A 24,623-nucleotide genomic window follows, 5' to 3' on the forward strand; every position below is an offset into this window, starting at 1 on the left:
GTGAATTGATTACAGCAGTTTTGTATTTATTTGAGGTAGAATGGCTTTCAAAGTAATTTTTATGAATATTGACTTCTAAAATTTTCCACATCTTCAAAAAATTTAGAAATAGGGCAGTCATAAAATCAATAATCAATATTACACTTATTATAATTAAACAATATGAGGGGTTAGGGGGGCCACAGAACTGAATGAAAGTCAGAAGTGGGCCACGAGACTGATCTAGACAATCGGTTCAAAGATGGCGGTAAGGTTGTCAACCTTACGCGCCGGCCGCGCTTTACTCTCCAGGAAAATTATTTAATTCCTTGTACACATTTCTGTTAGAGTGTGAGTCGACTCCAGGGCCATAGTGCGGCTGGAAGGATTAGGTAAATTGAGAAAATCCACCTCATCGGGACTCGAAAGAGCAACCCTCCGGTTTGTAGCATAGTGCCTCAATCAATTACGCTAAAGCGTGTCCCGAATTAGTAGCGAGAATGATTATTAAATATTAAATATATTGATTGAAATAATTTCTTCTGATTTTTTTATAAAAAGATAATTTAACAGAAAACATAACAAAATGTGTCAAAGAAGTAATGTATGAGGTAAAACTAATTGTAGTTAACATAAGGATATATGTGGGGGAAGTGCGCAAACACGTAGCAACCATCATTCGCTTGGCAGCAACCAAACAGATGCGCCCAAGGAGTGAAACTGTCTCCAAGCTTATCTTCAATTGTCGCAGCTATCCCTTCCACCCCAATATGGCATACTGCGACTAGATATCTGTTGTCTTCCGAGAATTATAGAAGAAAGCACATCCTCAGTATCTCGAGGGCCCTCAGACCGAAAGACCCCACGCTTACCTTTTTTTTTTAACTGGTAGTGGGGTGGGACTAAGTCCCTTGTACTGCTGCCACTTCAGGCCTATTGTACCAGCCCCAGATGATAGGTGAGGGTGATCTTGGAGCAATTGGTGGAATGAAGATGGGCAGGGGAAACCGAAGTACTCGGAGAAAACCTGCCCCAGCGCCACTTTGTCCACCACAAATCCCACTTGACCAGACCCGCGATCGAACCCGGGCCGCCGCGGTGGGAAGCCAGCGACTAACCGCTTGAGCTATGGCGCGGCCCACTTTTAACTTAGTTCTCTTTTACTTATATCAGGGTCAAAATTGTTTATACCGCACCTTATCTGTTATATGCTGTATATGTATGCATGCTGCATATGGCAATACTGTTCCTTACGGGGTTTTTTTGGTTTACTTATCTACAAAGTCTTCGATTTATGAAGTCGCGAAAGTGCTCAGAAAGTGAGCTGGCCACTGGCTCGCTTTTCAAGCATGATCGCAGCGTCATAAATTGAAAGTCTCTATTATAACCATTGAGGCAGGGGGGTAAGTCGAACCACAAACTCAGGATTTGGTTATTTCCCTCTGACCAGGGCCCCGCGAGATATATATCATTATGCCGAAATATGTTTCATCCTCATCGATAGTGTCCCACGGAAGAGGCAGATGTAGCGGTAACGCTATACACTTATATTCTGGAGGTACTCGGTTCAGATCTCGGCCAGGACACGGGCTATCCTGACTGAGGGACTTGGTCGTCATCCCCAGCTCCCCAAAGCAATTGCTGTCACACTGCCTCTATTAGCCTACGGCTGCTTCCAAAGAGCAACAATCATTCGACGCTATGCAGACTAGATACTGACAGGGCAGTAAAATAAAGAACTCCGTCGTTCTAGTCCGCAACCGAACTACACCGGACCGCCTCTGTGGTCTAGTGGTCAGAGTTCCTGGCTACAGATCCAGCGGTCCCGGTTTCGATTCACGGGGCTACCAGATTTTCTGAGAATTAGTGGGTCTGGAACGGGGTCCACTCTGCCTCGTGAGGATAATTAAGGGGCTATTTCAAGGAAATAGCAGCTCCGGTCCAGAAACTTGAAATTAACGGTCGTGGGGATTCGTTGCGCTGACCACTCGACACCCTCTATCCGCAAAAAATGACACTAACTTCGCCAACAAGCTGCGGCCGCTCGGTCGGTATAAAATAAAGAACACATGGATAAAATACGATGTCCATAGAAAAATGTCCCTGGTAGGACAACCAACAAAGCCTCTCAAGCCATAAATCCTCTCTACGGTCGTTCACCAGGGTCTGCGCGTGACCCTTGTGTCTGGTGCTGCCGTCATGACGTCCGGTGCCTGGATCAAGGCGCTGTCCGTGGACCCCGACAGCTTTTGCCTGGCTTTCCTTGGCCAGACGCTGGTGGGAACGGCGCAGGTATTCATCCTGGGAGTGCCGGCCCGCCTAGCCGCTGTCTGGTTCGGACCCCGTCAAGTGTCGACAGCCTGCGCTCTGGGGGTAATTGGCAATCAGGTGAGAGGTAACGGCGAAACTGTGCTTTAGCTGAATTAAACAGTAAACCATGGAGACGCAAGGAGTGGGGACACATAGCTGCAATCCTAACCTCGGCATTAGGATGAAGTGAGCGCTCAACTTCACGCCCCGGCCGCTTTATCTAGGAAACGAGCTCTCGGTACCAATTGGATAGGAAACTTGGCGAGTGCAAGACCCGAACTAGAGACTGTGAAGAAGAGAAAAGGCTCTTGCTTTTACCGGGAATCCACGGTCGTCTAGCTCGTAGTCAGTTACGTGCTGACTGTGGTGTCCCGACCTCGGGAATCCTGTTAAAGGGTGCCTCTTCCACGACGGCTTCCTCTATAGTTTGGTGGTGACAATGAACACAATTGTGCTGTTAGGCTTTGAGGCTAACGTTCCCCACCTCATGACTCGTGGTACGCAGGTTCAAATACCTGGCGGAGGTCGTCGAATTTTTAAGGGCGGAAAAATTCAGGGAACAAGTCCTCCGGGAGGGACTTCAAGCCGTGTGTCCCGTGTCGTAACTTTACGGCATGTAAAAGAACCTCATATCTCTAAAGGAGATCACTGAGCCAAATTCCAGGACGTTTTCCGCCCAACAATAGTCTTTAAGGCCTCTGATAGATGGGGGAAGCATTATAGACACCACTAAAGCAAGTGGAGGCCGAACTTGCTTGCTCGGCGGGACTGATGGTACGCACCATTATCGGTAGGGTATAGAGACTGGTAGAATATCATAGAGGGAAGCACAATGGACCAATACTGGTCTAAGTGCATGGGGAAACCCACCCTCTCCAATAACTAACTAACTAACTAGGCTTTGAGGCTTGTTCTGATAGATTTACACTAAATCTGATATACACATTTGTATTGTTCAGGTTGGAGTGGCCCTCGGCTTTCTGATTCCCCCCGCCGTCGTGAAGAACCACGAGGAACTTATTGACGTTGGAAGGGACCTCAGAGCCCTCTGCTACGGCTTGGCCATCTGCCCCACCATGGTACTTGTTCTGCTCCTGCTGTGTAAGTTCGGAGAAAAGATAACATTCTTATTTTAACAACAGCCGTGAAATAGTGCATGGACATAGGTGCTAGGCCTCAAGTGTGTGGAATTTTGTTTAATGTTTTTAATGTTTGTCTTGACCCTCGCAGACGGTTTATACCGCGCTTGGCTTCTATGTCTTTTCATGCGCTGGTGCTGGTGTCCGGAGACAGAGACTAGCTCAATTGATTTGGCCCAACTGAGTAGGTTCTATCTTGAAACGGAGGCAGAATTTAGTCTCCGAAACGCTGTGTTTTATATAAATACAGGACGATGGTTAATGTTCGGAAATAACAATAACTGTACACGTGTTTATGTCCAGTACACTTGTCTGCAAATCCTGCGGTTTTTGATATAATTAGTTACCGGCAAGTACACGTACGTGTAGACATATATTTGGGTGGTAGGAAGGTTCGTTTAACCAATATTGAGAATAAGATACTCTGCTAACTTTTACCGATTGGTAATCTTCACGTGTTCGTTCGGAAGAGCATTGCGTACGGGCCTAACACGTTATAAAACGTCAGCAGAGCCTTCCTTTCGTGTGAAATAACAATTCCTATGTATACTACTTTACGTAGGCCAGTCTACAAGAAAACAAATGCTTCAATATTTTCACGAAAGATCACAATAAATAAATTCTTGACTGATGTGAGTGTCGACTGTGTTTAAGATCAAATTTGTTTTATTTTTAATGCAAGGGCCTATGAATATATGACTTTGAAATATGTGATACTAAACAATTTATATGTTGCATTTAAGCGTTTCTTTATAGTATGCAACAACAGTAAACAGTGAAGCCTTAAAACTGTTTATTTACTTAGTACACAATTTTGAGTTCTTGAAAATCTGAAAAGCTGTCACCTAAGAGTGACTAGCTGTATGCCAATTCAGTGTTCGTTTATTATAAGACAAGCGTTAATTGTAGCCTCAATTATTCGGTTCGCCTAAAATAAAGACTCGACAACCAGAATTACAGAATATGGCTTTCCTTTTTCAAATTAGTTATATTTTCTATTCTTAAAACTAATGCGAGTTCGAATCCCACTCAGGGCATGGATGTTTAGTTTGTGTGTGTGCGCTTTTCTGCGTTTGCGACGAGCTGATCACCCACCCAAGGAGTCTTACCGAATGTGTAAGATCTATAAAACCGAAGTGAACGGAGAAGTTCATGGATGTAGGCCTAGGCCCACTGGGGCTGTAGTGCCAAGGGGGAGGGGGGACTAATGCGAAGAGCACGGACCCCATCATGTCATTTTAATTATGACCATTTCTGTGGAACGCGCAATGTTAGCAGAAGCGACCCCTTTTCCTACAGTTCTAATGCTTATAGCCTAGCTTTTTCTTTATTTGGATTTCCTTTGTCTTCATTAAGGCACGGTCCTCATTATACAGGGTTAGCCTAAAAGAAAGAGACACTTTCATAGCTTTCAGAAAGAAGAGTTTTAATAGCATGGCCGAGATACTTATATGGTTTGAAAAGTACACCCTGAAGTTTACATGGGCACACACTTTTACGGGATACAGCACAAAAAACGTGCACTTTAGGTGTCCCTCACATGTTCTACTACAGCTCTCGGGTTTTCAGTTCCCCATATACGAACGTTGTGTTTGTTCACCGTACCACTATCGTGGAACGTTGATTCGTCACCGAAAACTGCCGGTTAAATAAATCATTACTTCCGTCATTCCGTTGCTGCATGACCATACAGAATGAGAGACGGAGGGTTCTGTCGTTTTCAGTGAGGTTCGCAATAATTGCAACCGGTAAGGGAACCTTCGTAAACGTTTACGAAGATATTCCGCACAGCCTTTTGTGGAACTTGAAGTTCTAAACTTGCACGTGTTGTCGACTTTTTTTGGGCTGCCCCGTGTAAGTTTCACGAACACGAGTCATTTAAACCGTCTATTTCTTTTAGGCTAATCCTGTATTATATTTCAGCATATTGTTGCATTGATGTATCACTCGTTCACTCATTTCCGTCTCTAATGCAACGATTTTTGGATGCATTAGAGATGGAAATGAGAGAACGAATTATATCTTCTCCAGTATGTTCACATCGTTGATAGTTGATGTACATATCTCTATCTGATGTAGTATTCAATCGTTAATTCGAGGCTAATATCAGGGAATATTGAGTGCAAGCTTTCAGTGAAGTCCGTCGGAGACATAGTAGCGATGATGACGATCTGATATGTTTGCTTAATATCTAACTTATTATTGTCACAAAGAATATTACGCAGCTCACACTCACTGATGGTAACATTACTGTTATGAATGGTTATACAGTCGTGTAGTGTCAACAATTGTTGGTTCTTTATCTTCGATGCTAACTTAATATATGGCACGCTTTTATCTCGTCTGCAGTCTTTCTCGGTGCTAATTCAACTTTATTTACTAGCACTAGACGAAGCTCAGTACATATTACACACCAGTTCTGTCTGCGAACCTTCGCAGGAATTAAATTAACTGGTATTAGGTACTGGCGCTAGATGACACTGCATAAATGCCACACAACTACTCGCTTTACGAACTCTCTCTAGGTGGCCCAACAAGCTGCGGAGTGGATATTTTAATATTTGAGTATACTAATCTGCCAGAACTTTGTCTCCAGTCTCGGCGAAGAAGTCCGCTAAAAGTGCTGGTATAGTGAGGAACGCCCTTTAAATATGTCTGATCCCCTTCGCTAGCTCTTTGACTGTTACACTCAGAATGTCTGGTTACAGCTTCAATCCATTGCCTCCTCATTGACATTTAAGAGCTAGCCGCAGATCTAACAATCCACAGCAACGGTTGGTAAAGCTGCTAGAAAGACAGTAGCCTTCTTTACCCTTTGGCTTGGTTTTACCTACCGTCTGTTCTTTCCTCTCTTCTCTGTTTTTCTCTTCCATCTTTCTGCATTGGTAAGATTTACGTCCCTTCGTGTTGCATACAAAACACGTGGAAATGTGAGTTATTTCCCTTCCAATCAACAATCAGTGCTTCAGCAGGAGCGACATCCTCCTTTGTATGGTGCTTGGAATTTTCTTGTGTCAATACTGAGCCCATATAATCGTCTGAGATCATCGTACCTCAAATTTTCATTGTCTCGGACCATATTCGTCCCCTAGTCCACTTAGCATTATAACCTCAGTAAATTCATCATCTATATCGGATAGAATTACTGCAAGCTTTTGAGTCAACGACAGAACTTCGCTCAAATAATGATTCTTATTCGGGTTATCTGTGCCGGTCACGGTAGCCGAGCGGTCTAAGGCATGTACTGTCTTCGCTCGCTTGGAAACCGGGATTGTGGGTTCGAATCCCACTCAGGGCATGGATGTTTGTGTACAGGTAGAGGCCTTGCGACGAGCTGATCACCCGCCCAAGGAGTCCTACCGTATGGCTAAGATCCAGAAAAACCGAAGTGAACGGAGAAGTTCATGGAGGTAGGCCTAGGTCCACTGGGGCTGTAGTGCCAAGGGGGAAAAAAAATTCTGGTTACCTAGTTTCACGCGAAATAATCTTCTCAACAGTCATAACCTTTCCGCTAGTCCTTCATCTTCATACGCCTATTGAAATTTCTCCCACGATTCTTTTACAATTTTTGAACATCTTATCATGGGATGCAGTATCTTTTCCACCAAATGACGCATCTCGGACTTCGCCTTCGTGTCCTTCCTGACATTTAATTTATTACCTGTCACTACACCCCTAAAATATTCAGCTCCTAGATAGAGTTCATGAAAAAATCTGTCTCTCTGCTTAATTAAGCACTACGCCATGAAGACGTATNTACCTCCAACTGCTGCCGAGGTGTATATATATATATATATATATATATATACACCTCGGCAGCAGTTGGAGGTACTGAACTGTTATTACAGCAGCTGTTCCTTTCCATATCTTACTAACTCACAAACCACAGCCCTTCCGTGTGACTGACTAGTGCACCAGATCGAGCGAGTCTGGGTCAATGGCCTGTTAGGATGTATGGCTACATGGAAAAACATTTTGTTTCTTTGCCTCTATAGTCTTTTGGACCTTGACCGCTTTTTCAGTTACTTAATCCTATACACAGTCGGTAGGACTCCTTGGACGGAGGATCAACCAGTCGCAAGGCCGCTACGTACACACAGAAAAAACGCACAAAGCCATTCATGCCTCGAGTGGGATTCGAACCCATGACCTCAGAGTTCGAGAGGGCGAAGACGATTCATGCCTTAGATCACGCGGCCACCGTGATCGGCCAAAATGGAGAAAAATATTGCTAGTGGGGTGGGACTAAGTTCCTTGTACTGCGGCCACTTCTGGCCTATTGTACCAGCCCCAGATGATAGGTGAGGGTGATTGTGGAGCAATTGGTGGAATGAAGATTGGCAGGGGAAACCGAAGTACTCGGAGAAAACCTGTCCCAGAGACACTTTGTCCACCACAAATCCCACTTGACCAGACCCGGGATCGAACACGGGCCGCCGCGGTGGGAAGCCAGCTACTAACCGCTTGAGCTATGGCGTGACTCCATAAAACGGAGAAAAAACACACTAGTGTAAAGAAACTGCTTCTACATCACTGCTTCAACAGCTTTTATACGTGTACTCCACAGTCTCTCTTTCTTAGAATAAAGGAAGATGGAGCGAGAGAGAGAGAAAGAGAGAGACGAACACTTCCGTAGTGACCGGGGGGGCAAGGATTGTAACAAATTATCTATGATAAACTTATAATCACACAATGGCATTCATTCTAATGACAAATGTAACATTACACAAGAAGTTCATATCTGACAATCAGGACGTTCAGATCACACAGGAACATTTCAAAAGCTCTGTTAATTTATTCCCAACAAATTTCAAGTACTTACTTCCAATAGTTCATTAGCTATTGGCAACAAACCGAAAGGCGAATAAACATTTCGCAATGTCGCTGTATTATAATTTAACATTGTACATAGAATTACTACAATAGTTACATATTTTTCGAAAATTTATGAGCTACTTCCGGACTGTAAATTAAGTAGCGTTCGTGACGCTGCCACCCCAGAAGTACGGGGGTCTGCGGCAACAATACTACTACTAATAATAGAAGGTCAAAAAGTACGAAGTTTGGTTGGCTCCCAGTGGCATAGCATTCTATAGTTTTGTGAAAACCGTAAACTGTTCAAAAGCCGAAAACGGAGACACCCAAGACACGGTGATTTCATGACTCTACTTTCTTTCCTTAAAAAAAGGAGTGAAATTTGGAGTGTCTGCATTACACAAAAGCCAAGTCTTCTCTACACCGATACAAAATGATTTCATTTAATAAGCTCATATTTAAAGAAAGGGCTTAAGTTACTCGTATGCAATCCCTCCGGGAACCAGCTTAGTGTCAGTTGTCGGGTGCAGTTTTCCAGAAGGAGCCGCCACTGCCACCCAGCCCTGCTCAAGCAACTCTGAGGTGTCATGCCCCCATAACGGACAAGAGTGCGGACAGACAAACATACCTGCAGTCTCTGAAGTCGCTGCTCACCAACAGGAACTTTGTGCTGCTGCTGCTCAGCTACGGCATCAACGCCGGGGTGTTCTATGTTGTGTCGACACTGCTGAATCAAATAGTACTGCTGCACTTTGCTGTGAGTTGTATATAGACTGTTCCACGTGTCAGAAACTTGTACATGAAATGTTGTGATCGTGTGGTCGTCGATGTGCCGAGATAACCTGGGCTTTGCTGCTGTGTCACTGGGATTGTGTTGAGTCATCTTGTGCTCTTTACCAATGCACCCATAACTGGTTCTCCTTTCCAGTGGGCACTTGAGACTCTTTGTACTGCGATCCCAGGCATGGGCGCCGGCTGGTGGAGTGGGAGGGGGACAAACCAGGGATCGCCCCACCCATCTGAAATGAATTGGGATTGAAGAAAAATAATGGACTATGTCAAATATTAATAATAAGTATTTGTAAAAACAATAATTCTATTGTGAGTACTTAAGGTAGGGTTTCTCAAAGTTTTTGACAAGGCGATCCACCTAAAATAATTTAAAATTTTACGTAACCCTCACCCTCTATGTTTGCCGGTCAGCGAAAACTGCAATTCTGCACTGCTGCTAGCCCCCGTCAGGCTGTGTAATAACAGCACTAACATTAATGGCTTGATAACCTCTCTACACCTACAGTAACCTATTAAATGTTCCTATATGGCGAAGAAGAGTGCAGTTCTGCACGTACTTTCCAGTCCCCATCAAATTATTAAATGACGGCACTAACCTAAATAGCTTTATAACCTCTCTAAATTCCTGTACATTGAGGAAAAGTGCAGTTCTGCACACTGTCGCAGGTCCCAATAAGCGTTGCGGTGACCTACATAGTTCTGAGGGCTCTGAGACACATCTTCATCAACGGTAAGCATTATAAAATGTTACAGGTCAGTCACGAAACAATTTTTTAAATATTTTGCAGGCTGTAGATATATTTCTTACAAGCACTGTATTAAACCTTACCGACTTGACCAAATATATCCAAATAACCAGTGCCTTTTTTGTGACGGTATGCACTGGTACGGTGTACCGGCACTTTTTCCAAAGCGATGCACAAAACCAACCGAATTTCGCCACCATCTACGACGTCTACGAGTTCGGCGGGAAGAGAAAAATGAGCTTACTTTTCGCTTATGCGCATGCGTATGTTGACATGCTTTAGGTATAGATGTCGCTGAACGTCTAGCCGTCTAGCCGCCAAAGTGTTGTAGAGGGGAAGGCGATGCGCGCGCATCAAAGCGCGTTCTTCAAAACACAAATTTTCCGCATTTCAGTTGCGCGAGGTCATCATCCAGCTCAATCCAGCTGGAGCGCCCTGTAACGTATCCGAAACTTTGCCTTACGAATGCAGTTCAGCCTGGTAACTAGGGAGTGTAACTGCAAGATGTTTGGCTGTATGTATAGATAACATACATGGTATCTAGCGCAGTCGAGGCGGAAACACTAATGTGCTACTTTACTGCTTCTTGAACCAAAACGCAAAAATAAAGATGATTACTGCTTTGTAGGGTACTATCTTCTGGGATATAACGCCGTGCAGTCCGTTGAAAATCAACCGACATTTCGGAGGAACATATCTCCTCCATATTCAGAGTCGAATAAGCCGAACAAGACAGAAGAGCGAAAGCAGGTGGCAAGCCAAGTAATCGGCTGGCCGGAAATATTGCTTTATGTAGGACGCAAGCACAAAAAAAACCTCCGTTGTTTTAGTCCGCAAGCAAAGTATACCGACCGAGCGACTGCGGCTTGTCGGCGAAGTTAGTGCCAACTTTAGCAGATAGAAGCTGTAGCGTGGTCAGTGCAACGAATCCCCACGGCCGTTAATTTCGGTTTTCTAGACCGGAGCCGCTATTTCTTTTGAAATAGCTCCTCAGTTATCCTCACGAGGATGAGTGGACCCCGTTCCAGACCCACTAGTTCTCAGAAAATCTGATAGCGCCAGGAATCGAACCCGGACCTCTGGATCTGTAGCAAGGGACTCTGACCACTAGACCACAGAGGCCGTCTGTAGGAAGCAGAGGGAACTGAAAAAATAGACTTCAGTTCCAATCGGCTTGCCATGGGACAGAATGAAACTGCTGGACTCTCGCCCTACTACCGAGCAAACCAATAGGAGACAAGAACAGGAGTTTAGGATGGTCCTGCATAGGGTCGGTTTTGCTGGTCTATGGTCTAAGAAAATGATTTTGGGGGGGGGGGGTATGGGTGGATTGGTCACGGAGACTTGTAAGGGAGTCGCAGGCCTGTGGGGGGGTAGGGTGGAAGATGGGACATCATTTCCTCCTTCCTCTCCATCTTTAGCATAATTTCCACTGATAATGAATCAATGGCCATATAGCAACCAATGTTTTCTACCTTCCTATAACATTTCCTTTTCAATATCTTTCTGATTAATAATCATGCTTAAATAACTTGTTCTCAATTCCTATGTGCCATGAATGTGTAGGGTTAACTTGCACTGTTATTATGTCCCAGTGACTGAGGCACAATATCTTGTGCTCAGTAGACTTTTTATTTTGTTCCCATGTGCCTGTGCTTAACTTCGTACCTATCCTGTGCTCTGGCCCCATACTGCACTAATACAGTGAACTCTGATCTCACGTTCTCATGACTGTGCTCAGATATATGAGTACTGTGCTGGTTTTATGTCAGTGCTTATGTTGAGACATGCTTTGATCCTATGTTTTGAGATATCTACAAGTAGTTTTATGCTTCAGTGTCCTGTGGTTACTTTTACTGCGTTTTGCAGGGCGCAGAGGAAGATGCTGGCAGAATTGGCCTGACAGTTGTTCTAGCAGGGATGATGGGGTCTCTTCTTGGCGGTATTATCCTTGACAGGATGCACTGGTTCAAGTGAGTCTCAGAAATGCTCGAGTCTTTAATGAATGTCACTCAAACGTAAAAGAACATTTGTAAATATTCTTGAATTGTCTGTGATACACAATTTACTTTAATGCATACAGAATTCCTGCACATTAAGGTACTACAACCTACTTTGAAATCTGTGATAACTTATTGGATGACAGTCAAAATTATTTGTTAGGAAACACGAATTGTACCTAAATTTGAAGAGTATTATCATCTTGGAATGGATCACATGTCGTGTGGTAGATCATGAATGTTTTGTAGGATCATACCGCTTCATTTCATGTGCTCTGTTTGGCACTCACTTCCTGTTGTTCACTTGTTCGGCTTGCTATTTGACCCTGAAGATGGAGGCAGTATGAGCCTCTGAGAAGCTGGTGAACTTCTACCAGACTACACGGTGTTACATCCCAGAAGACAGCACTCATCATAGTCACTGCTGTATGAACCTCAATTCTGCAACATTTACTTTTTGATACATGAAGTGATTTCATTAATGGATTTTGAAAAACAAAATAAAATGTACACGTATAGGTTAATATTTCCCGTGTCGTAGCTTTATGGCATGTAAAAGAACCTCATATCTCCAAAGGAGGTCACTGAGCCAAATTTAAGAACGTTTCCTGCCCAACAGTAGTCTCTAAAGCCTCTGATAGATGGGGGAAGTATTATAGACACCACCAAGCCAGTGGAGGCCGAACTCGCTGGCTCGGCGGGACTGATGGCACGCACCAATATCGGTAGGGTATAGAGACTGGTAGAATATCATAGAGGGAAGCACAATGGACCAATACTGGTCTAAGTGCATGGGGAAACCCACCCTCTCCAATAACTAACTAACTAACTAACTAATTAGGTTAATATTGCCAAGCCATAGTATCAATTTAATCTATACTCTTACAGTGTCTATGTTCACATCCTTATAATGTCCTCTGGGTTGTGTTAAAGAAATTTACCTAATACTAGAACTTGTTTCTTAAATTTACAAGTCACCAAATTTAAAATTAGAGGACTCAAGCTTGCTGGCATCCATGACTCCATATTCAGTCATAAAACATATGAAGGTTTCCCCTCAAAGGTTTGGCTCCCAGCCCTTGTAGGAGACAGTCTCATATTGGCTGACTCACAGTCACACCTCCTTTCCCCTGTTCACTATATCGATATTCACATTTTCCTGTGAGGCTCCTTGTTTTGTTAGTTTTGTGAGATGTGCTGAGACTCAGTCAACTTAGCACATTGGCCACGAATTGGCCTATTGTACCAGTCCCGGATGATAGATCCACATGAAAAAGTTGGTGGAATGAGAATTGGCAGAGGAAATTGAAGTAATCTGAGAAGACCTGCCCCAGTGCCAATTTGCTAACTACAGATCCCATATGATCTGATCTGGGATGAGACCCAGGCAGCTGTGGTGGGAAAGCAGTGACTAACAGCCTGAGGTAGGGCATGATGTCTCCTGTGAGGCTTACTCTTCTACCCTGAAGATGAAACTTTGGTACCTCACTAGCAGACTATACAGAGTCACATTGCGGAATACAGTAATATTCATGTTGACTGCTGTGAGAATCTGAAATCTCTCAATTTATGCAATGCCCGGTACATAACCTCTGAGGTGAATGAAATGTGCTGACATGCAGTGAAATACGACATCCCACTATGAGATGGTTGGTACAAGCTGAACGAGAATGTGCTTTGTTCCAGGCAGTGGGCACTGCTAGTGTACTTGATGTCACTTGTAGGTGTGCTGGCATTCATGTTCACACTGAAAGTAGGACACATCTGGGCATCCTATCTGACAGGAGGGCTCCTTGGGTAAGGATATGAGAGTGTTAACTATGTATATTGGCTGATTTAATTATATCTGTCTCAGCAGTTTACTGATCATTTATTTTATAAGGCCTTTGGTTCTTAGAATGAATGACTAAGTTTTCTACACTTCTAACACACCATTGCTAGGAATAAATATATTTGTCTTCCTGAATGTAGGAACCAAATCCTTAAATGTCATTTTGATAACCATTTTTCAACCAGTGTTCCATTGCTAAAATTATGCTCCTCTAAAACTTCGGTTCCATAAAATGTGGGTAATTTTTTGATCATCTGAGTAGCAATTAGTTTCTAGAGGACTTTGCACTTTGGAGTTAGTTATTTGTATACATGATCTGAGCTGGAGGAATTACATTTACCATCTTGTGACATATTTGTGCTTCGTTTTGGTTTTACCAACTACTAGGGTCTACTGAGTACTGTTGCTGTAGATAGCTATTATTGTGTTTGAGGAATCTGCTGCCTCCATCTTCTGGGTAGAAGATGAAGGCAGAAGGTTCCTCTCAGATGTTAGTAACCAACTGACAGACGACATAGCATTACATTTCAGAAGACTGTAATCTTAATATTCCCTGCCATGAGAACTTCAGATATCACATTTACTGTGTTTCCTCAATTCTAAGTAACATTTTTTCTTCACATTTTAAAGTTTCTGAAACTGGGGTTTGTACTACATTTGATGGCATATAAAAATCAATATCTAAAAATTATACTGCATGGCTATAGCAGAAAGGAAATCTTCATGTCTATCTAGTCATGGGACAGCAAACACAAAGACAGCAACAAAGGGACTCCAAAGTATTTCTACATATTTCTATTGTTAAAATGTCCTTATGTGTGATAATGTACAAAGCACCTGACAGGGGCTTGGCAGATGAAAGTATCAAGTAGTTGTAATATTAACTAATATTCTGTGAAGAAAAGATATCAATCGGCATTCATTCTTACACCTATGCTGATTGTTGCACCTTAAAACCTTTCTTTCAATAAAAACTTGGAAAGGGGAGTTAGGGGTGGGTAACAATGACATTATTGAATATTTGGTTATCGCCTCAGTTCACTGTTGGATATATTCAATGCTATAAACAAATGTATTTAAATTTTAATGTAAAATATCAAACTTTAAATATGAAGGTAATTGCCACTTTACAGTGTTTTGGAAACGGTTCCATTATGATGTGGATTTGGAATGAAAGGACATTGTATAAGCAGCACAGAATGGGAAGAGTGTTGCTGGATGTAAATATGTAACCACTGGAGCAAGCGTTTGTCACTGGAGGAACAGTTGACCCTCCACACTTTCGTGTAAGGCAACCGCTGAGAACTTTAGAGGACCAAAGAAAAGAAGACACCCTGCTGTGGTTGCTCCAGTCCTGCATTTCATAAAAGAGAAAGGTGCAAAGGTGACACCACACAGCAGGCTATACAAGTAAAGGCAATACAAACTGCCAAGTAACCCAGACTAGCAAATTACAAAGATGGGTGACGGTGCAACAGATTCATGTGCCATGAAGAACTGGCATGCATATATCAAAGATCCATCTGCAGAAAAATTTTAGAAGATTTTCAGGAGAAGCTTCTAAACTTTCAGGTGTATGTTAGTCAATTAAAGGACAAAATGTTTAAGCATTTAGGAAATGAAAACAAGACAACAGTGTATTGTGAAATGCCTTGAAGCTTCACTGTTGATGCTACAGGTGTAAAAAAAGTTAAGACTAGCAGCACAGATTATGAAAAGCAGCATGTGGTGGTGATGCTGTGCAGAATTGCTGGTGGACATGAATTACCACTTCATATTATTCTGTGTTATAAAATGATTTCTTACAACAAGATGTTCCTTAAAGATGTTATTCTGTGTGCATAACAGGATGAATGGATGACAGCTGATCTGATAGAAGATAGGGTGAAGTATGTCTGGGAAAGGCGCCCTGAGGTCTACATAACCTACCAAGTATATTAGTTCAAGATGCCTTTAATTGACAGTTGTCTGAAGAATTGAAGGTTATAAGACCTAAGAGGAAGAGCTGCAACTTGGTTGTGATTCTTGGTGGCATTACGAGACAACTCCAGTCACTCGATGTTGCAATTAATAAACCATCTAAAGAATATTTTAGGAGTGTGAGGCTTGGCTGCTACCTGAAAACCTTCCAAAACTTGCAGGGTCTCAGCTGCTTGGAAGAAGATTGCAGCAAAAACAGGGGAACAGTCAATCAAGAAATTCTGCTTTACAAATGTACTTGATGGAACAGAAAATGATATCTTAACGGGGCAATTCTGATCTTGACTGTCCTGATTAGAAAGCAAATTAGAAGATTCTGTAGACTTAGAGTGTGAGACTGGATGCACACATGTACAAGACAGTGAACAGATATATTTAAATTTTCACTTTTGTGTTGATGTGTATGTGTGTTGATACAGAGAAGTTTTATGTTTGAATATTGACAATTCATATTGTAATATATGTACTTTTTTCCTGAGAACCTATTACTAAATCAAGGGAATATCTTACAATTGATGACATCTTAAAATTGAGGAAATAAAGTACTTTATTTGTGCAGCAATATCACTAAATAGGTCAGTTAAAATTGCACCCCTTTTCACACTTTACAACTGTAAATGTATATCAGTGGTCATGATGTCCCACATAAAGATGTCCTTATACTCTAAATAGACATATTCACATATGGCAGTAACACATTCGTATGTTACAGTGAGACAGATGGGACTCTAGTCCATATTTCAGTTTACTGGTCCATGAACCATCAAAGCTTGAAAACAACTTATTTTGATGACTGTTTAGCACAACTTGATCCACTGAATTCTTGTGAAATATTTCAGGAACCAAGAATGGGGTGGCAGGCCACAATCCTAGAGTGACAAGTATGGTATTTGTCAGGTTGTTTTGTCAATTTGTGCGTTTTCACAGTCTTGCCAATTTCAACAATTGTAAGTTTTACTGTCTTCAAGGTTCTTCATGATTGGCTACCTTGGGATTGGGTTAGAGTTTGCAGCAGAGCTCACCTATCCAGTCCCTGAAGGAACTTCATCTGGAGTTCTCAATGTTTCAAGCGAGATATTTGGCATCACGTTCACTTTGATTGGTGGGGAACTTCTTAATGCTTATGGTGACATGGCCACCATCCTTACCCTGGCGGGCCTGCTGGTTGTGGGTCTTGGCATGACGACGCTAATAAATGGAACAGATCTCAGGCGGCAGGCAGCAACAGCTGTTTTAAAAAACCAGACAACATGCACCAATATATCAGGCTTCATACCCAGCGTTACACACAATTCAGTGCTATTTCCAACAAGTCTTTCGGGTTTCCCATCCTAGATCCATTTTAAAAATGGTATGCTACAAATCTGTGATATGAAGAAGTTGGAATTAGGAGGAACCTAGTTTGAATCTTGGTTCCCTCCAGTTATCTTGACTGAAGTCCCTTCGTCTCATGACGCAAATGTTGTGATCATTCAACTGTCTACTGTTTGGAGTGAAAGAGGTCATGGACATGTTAGTGGAGTCTTGACTGTGATAATGGAAGGACGTGGATAATTTGAGAGCTGTACATTACCAGCAGTGGGATATGTGAAGTGCCTGCTGTAAAATTAACAACAGTTGAAAGATGTGTTCCATTTTATAGAATGCATACTCCAAGAACATGTTTTACATGCTTTTGCATATCACACTCATGTTAACGTTCATTTGTGCAGATGCAAGTCTAAGGTTGAACACAACATATATTACTACATACATTGCACACAGACTTTCCTTGTATTTCTAAAAATGTATAAAATAAAGTAGGTCTGCATGAGAGCTACATTTTATGTAATCTTCCCAGTTTCTTGTACTATGAAATGATTCTTCAGAAACCCAGTGTGTAGTTCAGTGCAAATTATTTGGGGTTACACTGCATCACCATGAACTGGAATTAAATTCATAAGAATATTGTGTCAGACACTGTCCACCGTCTGGGGGTATATCTCATATACACAACCTTTCAGAAAGTGGAGCTGCTTCTGTCATCAGGTAGGTGGAAAATGGAACCTGTTTGGTTGGACTTGAAAGAGTTAGTCTTGATCACTTTATTGAATGAGAGCACTTTACTTTGGCACAGGTAACAGTATAAATACAATCTTACTTTACAACTTAAAAGCCACCAGTATAAAATTATGCTATGAAGAATAATTTTCAAAAATAGGAATATATATCATGTGAAAGCCTGTTCTTTCCTCTAAACTTCAGTATGTCACACTTTATGCCATCTATTGACAGAAATGCTGTACTAAATGACTACTCAGACAATCTTATTAGCATGCAAAGGTTTAAACAAGGACTTATCAGACAGCATGCAAAAAAAAGTCACAAATAATATAGCATTTCAATAACTTTTCTCATTGGGAAAACAATCAGATAATGAGTTTCTGGTTGGGTCTGAAGTATTAATTGAAAATCACATTCAAGAATTTGACACTGAATACTCTGATTCATTGCGGAAGGAAGTTCATAGTGCTGCAACTGTTTGAAAAAAGGCGCGACATCCCCTTAGTCATAACAGGATATATAACATGCAGAAGATTGATCAAATTATTTGCTGCAGTGCAGACATGGGTGGAATAATTCCATAAATGCTTTACACAGCCACATGTTAGTATAATGCAACTTACATCAAGCTTTTTGGAAACCTGAACAAATGGAAGTCAATACTTGGAACTTCAGGTTCCTGCTGAAGGCAAGACAGACATGGCTATAGCAGCAGTTAAATAAACACTGTAGAGCAACTAAAAGTGGCTGGCACAAACTTCAGTCAAATTCCTGCTCCTTAACCTGTCAATAGATGTCAAGCAAATCTTTTAACATAATATGTCCAGAAGCAATTGTATTGTCTCCTAACACTCTAACATTTCCAGGACAAAACCCTGAGTATACTTCTGTTAATCCACCATGTCCACAGAGCCAATTGCAAATATACACACTAATTTCTGTCTATTTTTCTCTTCTTCATCCTGACATTGAAGACATTTGTTATGTCAACTGTGCTTGTGTCTCTTAGGAGAACATAAGTTGAAGTGGTATTAAACTTATTTTCAAGGCTAATTTCAGAGAATAACAACAAAAACATAACAGTTTTTGTCTACTGGTTAAACGAATCTGACCTGATGGGTACATCAGTTTTTCTAAAGTGGGATGGTTTAATGTATATATCAACATGTTTTTTCCCTTTAAATGAAAGTTAGGCTGCACTTGTTTCTATCAGTGACAAAGAGATGAAATTACTCAAACCGAAGCTTCAGTTTCGTTTCTGTTGTTATGTCCCCTCTGTGTTTAATGTCACCTGCCATCTGCTAGGACAGAGGTTTCTTAAGATTTTTATATTTAAATAAACAAGATTAAATTTAGTCTTCATAGATCATATAATTCATCACAGTCATGTTTTCTTCATTACATAATTCTTAACTGACTAAATTTTCACAAATGATTTCAACAGTAAGGCTCATACATGTCTTTTACATTGCCATGCCTAACCAAATATCAACAACAAATTTTATTCTCTATCTCGCACACATAAAAATATAACTTTTATGCCAGGTTCTGTGAGTTTCCTGTTTCTCACCATGGACTTAACAAAAAACGTCCAAGATATTGTTAACTATACTTTTTACAGCATGTACAAGAGCCATCATAGCACTTAAAGCGATGTGCAAATACTGTAGTAAATTTTTGGGATGTGATTTGAATCCTCATTGCCAGCTTTTTAATTCACATAAGGAAATTTTTACTTTTTTATTTCAATGTTATTCTTCTCTGAAGCTTTTAGCTGCTATATATCATGACATTTCCATAAATGGGAAACCCAGAGAGAAACACGAAATAAAAAGCATAGCAGCAATAGAATCAAATAAATTTAAGTGTGCATAGATCTCAGCTAAAGCAGAAGTAGAGAAGGTATGTGTATGCATATGGGCATAGTCACAAAAATTTTAAAGACAGGGTACATGGTATAAACTGGGAATGGATGTAGTCTTCTGTTCTGTAGCTTCAGCCATTAGAACTAAATATCTTGATATTTTTGAAAGTCAGTGCAAGGACATTGGATTTAATTTATCACATATGACTGACTGCGGCTATGTTATCTTGGAAATTAAATTGATAGTTCCATAGTACATAACTGAGTTTTGCTGAATGCTGAACAATAATGAGATCCATCTAACTGGCAAGGCCAATTTTGAGAAAATTATACATTTTGCATTTGAGCTACTAGTGCACATACTGTTATTCTTCCTGAAAACACCATCTATGCAGATTCATTTATGGAGAGGACCTCAACAAATTACTGAAAGCAAAATCCTTACAGCCATTTTTTAGAAAACTGACATTTTGTGTTCCTAGGTCTATCTAAAGAGCCTCAAATTTTGGAGCTCAAATGTTCAGATTCAGTGGGCACCACCAACCTAGGATGGATAAACTCTTTAATATCAAGTCTGAACAAAATCTGTTCAATCATTCAGGTGCTAGCAAGGCGCACATTCATATGTACGGAGAGACTGCATATCAAAAACCATTTTTTTTTGTGTTCAGTGGTGCTGAAAACATGTGAATCTGTCCAAATCTTGACATCAGTATTTTTCACCATGACAATACTTTGTGATATAGGCTAGGCATAAGAAATTGGGAGGGACGGAAGTGCCTCTATCTTGCAACACATTCACAGTGACTCTGAAGTACTTGCTTTTTTAATCATGGCACCAATGTACTGATCACACAAAGCAAAGGCAAATGCTTCCAGCATATATTTTTATATTAAAAAGAGTTATCACTAGAATAAGTGTAGGGACCTGCAGAAAGTCATATTCACATACTTCCACAGACCTTACACACTCAGGTAATTACTGACTTGCAGCCATTACCAGCCATCATGGCCAATGTATTTTCCAACAAACTGCAATGTAGTCATACAAAGAAACTAAATACCTCAAAACTGGCTTTGATAATCAAAATGTGTATGTATGATATAATTACCAAGCTGCCAACTTGTCTGTCACTTACCATAGTGCTGCAATTGTTCCCAGAATGCAATACTATTTTGTAGCTTACGTCTTCCCCCTGTGGAAGGGGTAAGGGACTGAGTCCCACTCTCATCTGACGTGTGACCAGGAAAACTATCGTAACCTCTAGTGTCAGTGCTATACATATCACATTCACTTAGTTCCTTCATGCTACTGCACTCTGGCCCAGTGGGTACCCTGTCTTCTTGTTCACCACTCTCCATGTCTTTGCTTCCATTGGAAGGAGTCATTTGAGTATCCCTATTTCTACTGGTGATAAATAACTCATAAGAACCACTGGACAAGTCTTCCATGCCATTAGAAGCGGTGATACCGGCTGTTGTGTGCAAGTTACGGTCTAAGTGGGAGGGCAGGTTCCGTCGCAAGCCCTCACGGAACTCTCGAGAGATGCTACGAGCTGTCAGGCTGTGTACCTGCACATAATAAAGTGAACTGCTTTAGGAGAATGACGGAGCACTAAATCATGAACGATGAATTGGGAAGGATATGTATGGATATGATAGTGGCCATTTTAAGGTACTATCCCAGCATGTACATGGAGGGAAATGATAAGAAGGACTCAAACCCAGAAATCCCAAAAGACGCTGTGTTAACACTAAGACTCCAGAATTAACTAACTCCATGGAGAAGAGCCCTTCTTGAGAAGCCATCAGTTGTGCAGCCACTCAAGAATTTTTCAGTATTTTGTGGAACCTGAACATTCATTACCATGTTCATAAGATCCCTCCACAATTAACACTGGATTTATTAACCCATCTTATCTTCTTACTTTTGAATGTCACATTACAAATTAATTGGTACAGATGAGGGGGGAGGACCCACGTTGATGACGTTGATGCAATGGGAAAAAGCAAAACTCTGGTCACCTCTTGCTCCTGTACACAAACTAGTGGCACTGCATAAGAATGCAATAGATGGGAAAATAATAATGTTCATAGTTACAGAAGAAACAAGTGCACTGACCATGTACATGATACAACAAGGCTACCAAGGTCATTAGAAATAAAATTTAAAAGGCATAAAGTATAGTAGTGGTAGCTGTGGCGGTGGGGGTGGGGTGGGGGTGGTGGTGGTTGTTGTAGTAGTAGTAGTAGTAGTAGTAGTAGGATATGGAGGAGATTAATACTGTTGCATATATGACAGTTCATATAGCAACAGGCGTGACCAGAGTGGTTTGAACGGCTGTTGTACTGCAATGTGGAAAGCAAATGGAAAACTACCACATTATCGCTTTTCCTGGATAGTCTCTTTCCAAAAACAGAGATACCATGTATGCAAGATGTTTCCTCTGGAGACAAAACAAACAGGAGGGGGGGCTAGAAGTGACCAGAAGACGAGGAAGAAGACGTAAGAAGATGCTGGATGACCTTGGGGACAGAACAGGACATTTTTATTTGAAGGAGAAAGCTTGTGATCGCATTAAGTGAAGGAACTGTTTTGGAAGAGACTGTGGACCTGTCGTCTGACAGACTACTGATGAATGAATGAATATAAGTGACTATAGACAGGGTTCATTTCTGTCAGGAAAAGACAGTGTTGTGGCCAACAGATATCCCCAGGAATTGCCACTCGCCAACTGATGCTATTGTATGATGTAATGACATGTGTGCAGAGCTATGAAAACGCTCATCACTTCGCTGAGAACAATGTCAGCTGTTGCTAACCTCTCGAATGGGCTGCTGCTGCTTCTCTCTCTCCAGGATTAGCACTTCCCGAGATATCTCCACCATCCTGCTGTGGTGAGGGTTTGGCACTGCCTGGGTAAACAAACAATAGAACTGTCATACACCTGGATTTTCTATCAAGGTAGGAACTTCAGATGGGCGAGAGAGACATGGGGCAGGGGGCAGTAAAGGAAGTTTTCAGTTATCAGTTTTCCCTTGAAGGGTCCAAGATGAAACCCCTTATCTTCCTCCTAAGGATGTATTTTTACAAGAGATTTATTCAAATAGAGTACAATTGTTTTCTAAATGCATACTTTGCAATCTCAGGGACCTTACTATCCTTGATTTCCATTTAGTGCAAATGCAAATGTGTCTAAGTTCACTGGAATGATGTTAATGCCCAGTGTCACAGAACTGCCAAGTTATGTTCTTATTTCACCCAGGGAGCAAACAGACAGGTGGAGACACATGCACCGCTTATTAGCCCTATGAGACCTTCCTTAAGTGATAGAGTTCATGGACTTGGAATCCTATTAAAATGCCCAACGTCTATAAAAGTTCAATTACTTTAACCATATCATTGCTCCTATCAGATAGTACCCTGGTCCTCTGTTTCGTATGATCAGAGCCACACCTCCAAGTGAGTACCCACTGAAAGACCTGACCTATATAAAATTCTCAAACCTCCCCAAAAAGATATCATTGAGTTACTGGTACAACTCCCAGAGTCACGAGACAGTAAACTATGGTCATGATAGCTGCAGGACCTGGAACCAAGAATGACTGTGCTGGCAAGGGCCAGAAGTAATTTAATCAAACCCAAAGACATTAACCGTGGGAATGGTAATTGCAGTGTTTGTCAGAATGTTGCATATTTCCAAAGGCCAAGGTCATACATAACAAAGGTCACGTCACACTTGCGAGGCAGTTCCCTGGCCTTTTGGTGTGAACCCCAAAGTTACCTCATTATTAATGCATGATGAGTTAAACATTCATCATATCAAGCCATGTGTGAAATTAACACTTTGCGGACCGGCAATTTAAATATTTAAATCACCCTGGCGACTGGCATTTTTTAACCCACTACCCTAACTTGTGCACTGTTCACTATAAAAATTAATATAAAATACCCTAATTAATTTTATGAACTAAAATTTTTGGAGAACACTTACCAATGCTTCTAGAAGTGCTTGAGACTGTGATATTTCTGGAAACATTCCCCTTCTACCTGCACTTTCGTCAGAGCTACTTTCGCTTATATTGTCTGTAGCCACAATTGTCTGTTGTCCTCTGCCACTGCCACTGTCAAATCACTATCACTACATGTCTCAGAAGGAATGTCAAATAGCTCATGTCAGATAGCACGTCGGAGAACAAGTCAGATATTGCTTGGTTTTCAACCGCTTCTGTCCTTGACTCATTGTGCAACTAACTTCCTGCCTGGTACATAAGAGCTTGAAGGGTCAAAGATAATTTTCCTTTGGAAGGGGTACCCAAACAGCGAGATCAAGTTACTGCCTACTAAGTAAACATTCCGGAATAATATTACGCAGTAGTCATTTTATTTGGGTGATGCCAGAGAAAGGTATGTGTTACAATCTATCGCGTCCTAAAGTCATAAAAATATGCCACAGGTCTGCCACATTTAAAAGCGCTGGGCATAAAAATATGCCACCAGTCCGCAAAGTGTTAAAGTTGAAGATTTTAACAATATTTTCATTTGTAAGATTTGAGGCTTTCACGGCGGTGACTATGAAGAAAGCAGTCTTCTGGGATTTGGCACCGTGTATATGTGGTGTTAACCGACGTTTCGGAGGAACGTATCGCCTCCATCTTCAGGGTNAGTTTTTTGAGAAACCAATTACAGATAAATTAGGACTCCATGTGACATGCATATAAAAAAGAAGAGTGGACAATCTTCATTAACTAACAAGACAGTTTCAATTCTTCTGATGGTTTGCTAAGTATAGCAGCAGCATTCATCATGTTTCTGTTTGCGCAAGTTCAATTGTCTGACAGTGAAGCTCCTTTTATGTGCCCCATAGTTGGAAAAAAGACATGTATAAACCTTTATCATATGTATGGCTATCTTGGACATTGTCCATCATTCTGAATTTTCTTTTAAACATGTTTCAGAAGCTGTATCTATTTCTGTTATTTCATGCGAGGCTGAGAGTAAATGAGACTAGGTCTTTCTGACGGACAGAACAAAGCATAAACCTGCAGATGGAATTAGCCATAGTTCCCTTCATGTTATATGGAAAACCTTAATATGAGGGAATAATATTCAAAATAACAGTC

At 41.4% G+C, this 24,623-nt stretch overlaps 2 protein-coding genes across 12 annotated transcripts in view; one reads left to right on the forward strand and one right to left on the reverse strand.

Annotated features, from left to right (window-relative positions):
• Window positions 1-17,405, forward strand: part of LOC111863760 (uncharacterized MFS-type transporter C09D4.1) — a 20,487-nt gene extending 3,082 nt beyond the window's left edge. Inside the window, exons 3-8 of one of the 2 annotated variants that reach the window (XM_023850399.2) lie at window positions 2,143-2,367; window positions 3,249-3,390; window positions 8,774-9,000; window positions 11,651-11,754; window positions 13,468-13,578; window positions 16,561-17,405. In XM_023850399.2, the coding sequence (XP_023706167.1) occupies window positions 2,143-2,367; window positions 3,249-3,390; window positions 8,774-9,000; window positions 11,651-11,754; window positions 13,468-13,578; window positions 16,561-16,927 (1,176 nt within the window). In that variant the 3' untranslated portion in view covers window positions 16,928-17,405. The remainder of the gene's footprint in view (window positions 1-2,142; window positions 2,368-3,248; window positions 3,391-8,773; window positions 9,001-11,650; window positions 11,755-13,467; window positions 13,579-16,560) is intronic. The other variant, XM_023850400.2, reaches the window with a different exon arrangement.
• A 266-nt stretch (window positions 17,406-17,671) lies between these two features.
• LOC111863758 overlaps window positions 17,672-24,623 on the reverse strand; it is a 119,187-nt gene continuing 112,235 nt past the window's right edge. For all 10 annotated transcript variants that reach the window (XM_023850389.2, XM_023850388.2, XM_023850384.2 and 7 more), the window contains 2 exons: window positions 22,323-22,415; window positions 17,672-21,071 (listed from right to left, as the gene is read on the reverse strand). In XM_023850389.2, coding sequence (XP_023706157.1) covers window positions 20,631-21,071; window positions 22,323-22,415 — 534 coding nt within the window. In that variant the 3' untranslated portion in view covers window positions 17,672-20,630. The remainder of the gene's footprint in view (window positions 21,072-22,322; window positions 22,416-24,623) is intronic.

Source organism: Cryptotermes secundus, unplaced genomic scaffold (genome assembly GCF_002891405.2).
Source record: "Cryptotermes secundus unplaced genomic scaffold, Csec_1.0 scaffold572, whole genome shotgun sequence".
Lineage (NCBI taxonomy): Eukaryota > Metazoa > Arthropoda > Insecta > Blattodea > Kalotermitidae > Cryptotermes > Cryptotermes secundus.